The sequence below is a fragment of the Corvus brachyrhynchos genome, unplaced genomic scaffold (genome assembly GCF_000691975.1).
Source record: "Corvus brachyrhynchos isolate BGI_N302 unplaced genomic scaffold, ASM69197v1 scaffold319, whole genome shotgun sequence".
NCBI classification, from domain to species: Eukaryota; Metazoa; Chordata; class Aves; order Passeriformes; family Corvidae; genus Corvus; species Corvus brachyrhynchos.
The window spans coordinates 1,414,787-1,424,364 of NW_008246065.1; the positions used below are offsets into that span (position 1 = coordinate 1,414,787).

General features: G+C 39.8%; 1 protein-coding gene across 1 annotated transcript in view; it reads left to right on the forward strand.

The window, feature by feature from the left end:
- The window catches only part of EIF3A (eukaryotic translation initiation factor 3 subunit A), a 25,557-nt gene that overhangs the window by 10,880 nt on the left and 5,099 nt on the right, over positions 1–9,578 (forward strand). Inside the window, exons 12-19 of the mRNA XM_008643206.2 lie at positions 2–103; positions 348–452; positions 2,188–2,301; positions 2,568–2,690; positions 3,692–3,845; positions 4,773–4,957; positions 6,632–6,720; positions 9,146–9,575. Coding sequence (XP_008641428.1) covers positions 2–103; positions 348–452; positions 2,188–2,301; positions 2,568–2,690; positions 3,692–3,845; positions 4,773–4,957; positions 6,632–6,720; positions 9,146–9,575 — 1,302 coding nt within the window. The remainder of the gene's footprint in view (position 1; positions 104–347; positions 453–2,187; positions 2,302–2,567; positions 2,691–3,691; positions 3,846–4,772; positions 4,958–6,631; positions 6,721–9,145; positions 9,576–9,578) is intronic.

A 9,578-nucleotide genomic window follows, 5' to 3' on the forward strand; every position in this document is an offset into this window, starting at 1 on the left:
GCAGGAGCATGAGCAGATCAAAAAGAAAACTGTTCGGGAGCGCTTGGAGCAGATTAAGAAGACTGAACTGGGAGCCAAAGCATTTAAAGATATTGATATTGAGGTAGGTGATTTATTGTTGCAGTGGGAAGTTATTTTGTTATGCTTTCAGTGTTACATTGCTGGGCTACCTGAATTTCGTGGGTTTGTCCTGCAATTGGTCTTACAAACAGTCTCTTAGAAATGAGACTGTGTAAGTAAACTTCAGTTCTGGGTTTGGATGGGACCTTTTTGGCCTGGGGGAGTAAAGACTACCTTTTGTGGGACTTTCTTCTCCCTTTTGTATTGATAACTTTACTTGGTTGTAGGATCTTGAGGAATTGGATCCTGACTTTATTATGGCTAAACAAGTGGAACAGCTGGAAAAAGAAAAGAAGGAACTGCAGGAACGACTGAAGAATCAGGAGAAAAAGGTACAAAGCAGGAAGGGTACAAATGTCAATACAGTTTTTTAGTGAATGTGATCTCCTGTGTTGATATGTATATGTGCATACACACACATATATATATATATAATATTGGAAGTGTTATTGTTTGATACTAAGGAAAGGTAAATGCGTTATATACCAGTTGGGTCTCCGGTTTCGGTGCAAAAATCGCTCTAAATAATGGAGTTGATTTGAAAAAGGACCCTTAAGCTGGATGTGAACTGAGTCGTAGTTGGGAAGACTTGTAATTAAAAAATTTTCAGAATAGGTTAAATGTTTAGATGTGAGACCATTACAGAGATGCTAAATTAATTGTGTTAGTCCTCACTGAAACAGAGGAAACTCCACTGCTAGAGCCCTCCTAGATGGCAGAAAAGGATCTGTCTGAAACATGGGTAGCTATAAAAGTGTGAGAAATGTGACATAAATAGAAACACATGACCTGGGCAAGGTGAAACTCACCCAGGACTTCCTGCCGTATTCAGGAATGAAACAGGGGTTTTGTGGTACAGTTGGTGACTTGGGTCACTTAAAACTCATTTGAATAAAAATGGCAAGTAGAAAGTCGCAAGTTAGTTAAAAGGATTCCTGTGAGAATCTTTGACACTGCGGGCCTGTAAAGCTGTTGCTTATACTGGACAGAGGAGCAGAAAATACATTAAACAATAGAATTAGTAGTCACCTGAGTGAATATGATCTACCTGGAAAAGTCAGTGCAGCTTCTATAAAAGGAATGTTAGCAAGGGCTTCCTCTTGGAGTTCTCTGAAGCTGTCAAAGCAACCATATTTGTAAGGCTGATCTGATGGATGTAACTAAGTTGGAATTCCAAAAAAGCTTTTTACAAAGTTCTTCACAAAAAACCCCAACTTAGTTGCGTGACAAAAGAAGGCCTTTGAATTATGTTCTGGTTAGATAGATTTAAAAACTTTATATAGGGAAGGCAGGGAAAAGAATCTCCCAGTCTTTGGCTTTGCATATTAAATGATGGGCTCCAAACTTAACATTCTTTGCCAGCAGTGAGAACTTGGTTCTTCTGCATTTTGAGCACTGTCTGCAGCTCTGGTTTTTTACGTCTAAAAGGATGCAGCTGAGCTGGAAGTTTGACAGGAGGCCAACAAGAATTGTCAATGATGCGGATTGGCTTCCGTGGGAGAAATGTCTTTGTAAAATTGTACCCCTCTGTCTGACAGATTTCTAGAGAGAGGATGTGGTACCAGTCTGTAAGAGTGTACCTGTTGTAAGAGCTGATAGTGGGAGCAGTTGTTCTTGCACTGCCTGCAACGGGTAGTGGAGTGAGAAGCATCAAATGAAGCCAGCAGGAGCTGTGTTCAGAACTGTTCGTAGGTAGAAGTTGGATCTTCATGCTGTGAGCCACAGACATGCAGGAGTTCTTTCCAAAGTACATTGTTGTACATGAAAAGCTTTGAGTTCAGAAGGACAAGAGAGAAAATCCACTGATGTTTAAAATACCAAAATACTTCCAACACAGAAAATGCTGGGAGCTGAAAATGGGTGATGCTGAAGAGTACTGTGATGTGCCTGTCTCTATTCCTGCATCTGTGCCTGGGAGTGCACTTAGTTGCCAGTGGTAGAGGCAGGTTCTTGGTTGGGTTGATCTTTGATGGTCCAGTGTGGTTGTTATATATATTGCAGGATTCTCCAGAAAGCAGGGGTTTATGTGCATTATGTCATTCTAAAAGATGTGTTATCTTTATTCAGATTGACTATTTTGAAAGAGCAAAACGCTTGGAAGAAATTCCTCTGATAAAGACTGCCTATGAGGAGCAAAGAGTGCATGATATGGAGCTATGGGAGCAACAGGAAGAAGAAAGGGTAAGAATTTTTTGTTCAGTTGATAAAGTGCATTAGCAATGCATGAAAAATAGTGTGTTTTGCACTGTTTGGGTTTTTTTCCCCATCTCTTTTCAAAAAAGAAAGGAAGATTGAAATGTTAGCTTTGTGATTTCATTTTTCTAGTGGACAGCAATTTCTTCTATCTTTGCTCTGAAAGAGGAAGAGAGAATTCCTCTTTCTAGTGGCTGGGGTAGATTGAATCCAAAGATATAGTGAAGTTATACTTTTATATTTTCTATTTTCAGATCACCACCCTGCAGCTGGAGCGTGAGAAAGCCCTTGAGCACAAGAGCAGACTCTCCAGGATGTTGGAGGATAGAGATTTATTTGAAGCCAGGCTCAAAGCATCACGGCGAACAGTTTATGAGGTACATGAGACAAGGCATTGTTAACAAAGTACAGCCCTAAAGTGAGGAGCTAAAACTGAGACCCAGGGATTCTTCATTAAACTGGAAACAAACTAGTATTTAAAATGGTTCAGAAGTGTGGAATTGCTTATTTTCTGCTTTGACTTTTAAATTAAATTTCTTGCACCCATTCCTAGGGTATTATCACTTTAAATTTTTGACAATTTCTGGACTAGCTTATATGAAAAATAAAGGAGGGGTAAATTGTTGATTTCAATACTCTTGGTAAGGGATCACTGGGTGTCATAGGCAGGCAGCTGTGTCTGCAGAAGTACTTGAACTTACTGTGGTGATGGAGTAAATACTGACAATCATACTGAAGCTGAAAAATAGGTGGAAATACTTGTCTCTTTTTTATTATCATTATGTTTGAATCTGGGAATTATTTTGACAGTTCAAGTATTTGTTTGTTCAAGCTGTGTTTTGTGTTTCCAAAATTTAAAAATGAATCAGACCACAAGGTCAGGGAAAGAACTGTGCCTTTGTTTCTTGCTGTACATTTTAAAATTTTTCATTTCCTGAGACTGTTTATAGCTTTGACTGTTTGGCTATGTTGCAGTAAAAACTGGCTTTACCAAAAAAAAAAGGCAGAAGAGGTGTTATGTTAATATAAATTAGTAACTGCATATGATTCTTTGCAATAATAGGGATAATTTTGGGTAATGTATTTTAAGTACAGATAAATTATTAGTTAAGCAATCCCTTTTTCAAAAAAGCAGATAAAAGGCTAATATTGTGCATGATGATTTAATTGTCTTTCTTCTGAATTGGAGGGTATTGTCTAACACAAAATTAATTGCAGAAGAGATGGAAATGGTGAACAGGTCGTTTTTCAGTGGAGCAAAATTAATATGTTGCACTTGTTTCGAGTTTCTGTATAGCTTTATTTAACAATTTGTGTAACTGCTCAGCTCATAGACATTACAGCTGTGGTGTTCTGAGCTGTCTTGTTGGTATTTCAGGATAAACTCAAGCAGTTCCAGGAGCGGTTGGCAGAGGAGAGGCGGAACCGTCTGGAGGAGCGCAAGAAGCAGCGCAAAGAGGAGAGACGCATCACTTACTACAGGGAGAAGGAGGAAGAGGAGCAAAGGCTACGGGAGGAGCAGCTGCTCAAAGGTGAGATTGAGAATGTGACTCTTTTATCCTTTGCATCCTCGAGCCATTCCATTTGTGTAACACAGCTGATGTCTGGTTTCCCTGCTTCATGAGTTTGGAGGAAGTCTTTTCAACTTCCAGTTGTCGCACCTTCCTTGCTTACCTGTGCAGCATAGACAGGAAGGTAAAGCTTTGTAGCGCCTAGACATGGGTGAAGAAGGAGATGAAGTAAGGGAGGCTAATGAAAAATTGAGTCTTAGATTTTAGCCTTTAGTTTTGAGTTCTGGCCACTTGTTTGTGCGCATCTTAAAGAGAAAAGAAAGGGAACAGTGGTGTCAGATCAAGAACTCCGGAATTGTAAACGACTCACACACCTTTCTTTGTGAATTACTTTGTGTGGTAGCCCATATAGCCCGTTTCAGGGCTTTAGAAGAGAAGAGGTGGTTGGCATCCTGTAGGAGGAATTTCTGCCCTATTTGTCAATTGGAGGATGAAGATTTTATGTATGAGAGTTCATAATAATGCAGTATTTAAAAAACAAACAAAAACTGAAGCAGTCATGAATATCGAAATTTCTGACATTGTTAGCTGATTTTTTTGTTTGGCCTTTCCTAAGGAAGGGACCCTCTACCATGTTTGAGGTAGTTATGGTGTGTACATTGAATTAACATGCAGGTATTGGACCTTTTTCTTTCTTGCTAACTGCTCAAGATGTCTCATTAATGGATGTATCAGGGTTCCTTTTCTTACTGCTTTTGATTTAGGAGACTTCCAGAAAACAGGATCTGTGGTTAGCTAAACACATCATATGAAATGCTTGTATTTTTTTGTGTTTATTTTTTATAGAGTCAAAGGGGAGAGATTGTATTGCGTAACCCTTCTGTGGATACAGCAAAGCAATGGAATTTGTGTTGGTAATAAGTTCTCTGTGTGTTTCCAACTGTGCAGAGCGTGAGGAGAAAGAGCGCATCGAGCGCGAGAAACGCGAGCAGGAGCAGCGAGAGTACCAGGAGCGAGTCAAAAAACTGGAGGAGCTGGAGAAGAAAAAACGTCAAAGAGAAATGGAGATAGAGGAAAGAGAGCGCCGTCGAGAAGAAGAAAGGAGAGGTCTGGATGACCCATTTTCAAGGAAGGTGGGTAATACCTGCAGGTTTGTTTCTTTCTGACTGCTCCTTCTGTAGATTTGAAAGAAGGTGTTAGCACTGCAAAATCATAGGTTTATTTATTTTTTGTGTAGTCGTAGTGTGAGTGGCTAATTTAATAGTTAAATTACTGTCACTTAGTTTCAGCTCACTCTCAGGATCTGGAATCTCTAGTTTAGTAATAGAGTAAAGTAAAGAAACTACTAAGATCTCCAAGCTGTTTAAAAACTAAATTAATAAAGACTGAAATGAATATTGGACAAAATTTTCTTTAACATAGAAAGAAAACTATTGGAAGCAAGTGCAGTGACTCATGCAAAAGTCAGGAATTCAAGTAGATAATCAAGGAAAATCCCCCCCAGCTTAAACATAAAAGTGCAGTTTTATATTTTATAAGAAATACGCAATAACATAAAACCAAGAGGTGTGTGCAACTTTCTGTTAACAAATATAACTTGGATTGGGAGAATTCGTTATTCCAGTCCAATAGGAAACAAAACAAAAGTTACTTGGAAATGTTTAATTGTTTAAAAGAATGTAAGTACCATAACTCCCACTTTTTCAGAACTGCCATTCAAGAGAACTGCTTTTAAATTTCATCCCCTCCAGCTTTTCTCTTTGTTTAATACATATTTCATTGAGTAACGCCATGAAGATAAGTTACCAGCTTGTATAAATTCTTTTGATAGTCTGTCAGGTAAGGTAATCATGATGGGTATTTTTTACATAAGAGGTCTCCTATCTGTGGGCACTTGATTATGTGGAAAAGCTGGCTCGGGTTCTGAGAGAGATACCTGCACCACCCCAGAAATTCCATTTGCAGTTTTGGGGTTCTTTTCTCACCGTTGTTATTTGGGGTTATTTCAAAAGCATTTAAGGAGACAGAGCAGTGGATGTGCAAGATCTTGGTTAACCCATATCGGCAAATAAAAGCACTTTTCAAAGAGGGGTTTAAAACTGGAATACCCTTCTTATGAAGAGGTTGTGTGATTATGTGAATCAGGTGTTTTAGATGGTTTAGCTAACTAGTTTCTTGTGGTGGAATTAAGGCATAAAAATTTGCTTAAATGGTTTGTCTGTCAATGGAGAAAGACATTTTAACTTCATTTTAAAAGAATGCAGATTGATTATTGCTTTGCCCTGCAACCATTGTGAATCACTAATACCTCACCTCTTCTGGGTATTGAGAACAAAACTGTCCTTCCACAGAGAGCTTTCAGTGTATTCAGTTACATTTCCTGAGGAGATTAGAAAGCACAAAAGCAAATAATTCCTTAAGTTCGTTCCTGTTCTCATAAAATCCCAGGAAAAGTGAAACTGTTAGAACATCTCCGTTGTGTCAACAGGTAGTGGCTATGGCTGACTGTAGCTGTTGTTCAATTGTTCATACACTTGTTCATAATCTTTTTAGTGTATTTGCATATATCCTACCCTACTGGTAAAGTATGTGGCACAAGGGGAACCGTATTATTGTTTCAACTCTTCCAGAAACAATAAAGTCAGTTAAAACCACGCTTTAGTTACTCAAACTCCTGATAGTTTAGTGTTCTACAGTGGGACAAGTGAGTTTTTAATGGCATAACATGCTCAAAAGTAAATTATATGTTGAATATCTTCATTTTAAAGTATTCAGAGAGAATGTTCCTAATTTCTTTTGACACGCAGGAATCTCGTTGGGGTGACAGGGAGTCTGAAAGCTCCTGGAGAAGAGGTGGTGAGCCGGAATCTGAGTGGCGTCGAGCACCAGTGGAGAGGTAATCAGGGGTTACTTAGCCCCAGTTATATTGGGATCAAAGTATGGAGACTCCCATTTTGTTGCTGCTGCTAAAGCTGCCCTGAGTAATTATCTTGTGCCTTTACATCTCTGAAAATTACGTTCTATTATAAAGTTGCTTTGTAAGAATCTCGGAATGAGAGAGAGGTTTTATCTTGGAACCATGCTCAGATAACATTCCTGTTTTATTTGGCTTAGATATGTGAAGGCAAGCAGACACCTTTTGTGTGTGATAAACAACTTGCTTACTTGGATTCCTTTTTAAATTAACAATTTCTCTCCCACTCAAACATTGGTGTCAGTGCTATAAATACAGAATGGGGAAGGATGACAAGCAAATGCAGGTTTCCTGGATGATGAAATTCTGAGATTTTCCATCTAGAAAACTGACAGTAACTATGCAAGTCCCAGAGTGAATCACAGAGCAGAAAACATGCCATATATTAAACTAAGTTCTGAAGAACTGTGTTGAACAGGGAGGAATAGATTTCTGAAGGAAGAATATTCTGAAGCTACTTTGGATTTAAAAATAAAAATAAATTCACACTTGTTTACATCTATTTTGGATATGTTTATTAATAATGAACAGTGTTTATACAATTGTAGAAAACAAGATTTTTAACATTTGTCCATTTTTTTGCTCCACATCAGGATGAGCTGTAGCTAAAAATATTTCGGGTGGTGCACATCTAGTTGTTCTTAAAAGCCTGTGCTGATGGAGATAACACTGTTGGTTCCAATTGGCAGTATGTTTTATTGCTTAATTAGCCTTGCAGGTATATAGATTTTTATAAGTGTCTAAGCCTAATTTCCAGTAAGCAATTTAAATCCATTACTGCTCACTCTGACTCCAGTGGAAGCAAATTAATTGACTCTTTCTCTCTGTAGTAATTTCTTACAATGTTTTAGAAGGGTGTGATCTCTTGATAAACAAAATGGAATTCCATCTTTCCTTAAAAGCTGTGTTGCCATTCCTGGTAGTGATCCACTTTTCTCATGAACTGCAGAATCTAACAATTGGATGAAACTCCTGGGTGAAGCCTCTCACTACTCACGTATTGCCTAAGTTGTGGCTGCCCCATCCCTGGAAGTGTTCCAGGCCAGGTTGGATGGGTCTTGGAGCAACCTGGGATAACGGAAGTGTCCCTGCCTGTGGCAGGGGGGGGGATGAGATGATCTTCAAGGTCTCTTCCAACCCAAACCATCCTGTGATTTTGTGAAGTGTTTAATGCACTTATTTGTATGCGTCAGTGGATTTTTTTTTTCCACACAGAGTGATACAGCTTGTCTTACTCATTTCTCATTCAGCTTTTCTAGAAATGGATTAGAGTAGTGGTAGTTTAAAAGTAATAGTTTAAATAGATTTAAAAATCCTAAGACCCTGAAACGGTATCTGAATGAATTAAATACTTGTTCATCTGATAAACATTATAACCAATCTTCCACATGTCTTTTATGGCAAAATAATCAGATTTTTCAAAGGGGAAGATTATCCAATTTGACTCTAAATGGAAATTAACAATCTCCATGGCTTGGTTTTTACCTCACAGATCAATGATAATTGCATTCTCCCTTATTCTTCCAAACCCAGAAATGCACTGCTTACAATTCCTCAAAATTCTTGAGACTCTGAGTTGTCACAAACTGTTATCTCTTTGTTCTCACCTCTTCAAGTCCTACATCTGTTGTTTTGTAGCAAGTCATTGCTGGGTTTTGTTTACATTTTAGTAGCATAGTGGATCTCTAAACCTTGGGGTGTTCTTTTTGTTATGTTTTGGGTTTTTTTTTTTTAATCCATGAGACTCAACCCCAGTGCAGCTTCTCTTCTTGTGCCAGGAAGCAGGTACCAATAAATTTCTGTGATGTTCTATTCCTTGTTTCTTTTTTATTATTGCTGAGGAAGGTTAATTTCCTGAAATAAAGAAATTAATCTGGTGACAAAAACAGGGTTTATGGTCTAAATGTATGTGTAAATCCTGTAGGCAGTAGACTAAATGGTGTGTAAGGGTGGCATGTGCTTGGAGAAGGGGCATACTTAACTGATGGTTGTGGCATTATTTAATACTGATTCTTTCAGACTTCACTGAAGTTTGTCACCTGGTGTAGAAGCCAACCCTCTTCTCTGTTGTGTTGCAGCAGATAACCAACAGGGGACTGTCCAAACTGTAATTTTGAAGGAGATGATGAACTGCTTAGTCTTTACTGAAGCTGTAGGGACAGTGACCTACTGCTTTCCCATAGCAATGAAGGGCATTAGAAGGTGTATTTTGAAACTGCATACTGTGTTTGGAACCACTCGCCAAGTGGGTGCAGTCAGAAATGGCTTTGAGGGGTTTGATACTGTTGATGTAAAGCTTTCCTGGATGTCACCTTCCACTTCTCACTCGTTCCCTGTGGTTTTGTAGAGACTGGCGTCGAGGAGATCCCAGAGATGATGAAAGACCTTTCCGACGAGGGGACGATCTGCCTCGGCGAGGGGATGATCTGCCCCGGCGTGGTCCTGCAGATGAAAAGGAGCGTCCTCTGGAATCAGCAGAGGACAGGCCACCTCGACGGGAAGGGGATGAGGACAGGCCTCCAAGGCGAGAAGGGGAAGAGGACAGGCCCCCCAGACGTGGATTGGATGAGGACAGGCCGCCCCGGCGTGGTTTGGATGATGACAGAGGGAGCTGGCGAGCTGCAGATGACGACAGGCCTCCCAGACGTGCCCTGGATGACGACAGGCCCCCCAGACGTGCCCTGGATGACGACAGGCCCCCCAGACGTGCCCTGGATGATGACCGGCCTCCCAGACGTGCCCTGGATGACGCCAGGCCCCCCCGACGTGGCCTGGATGCA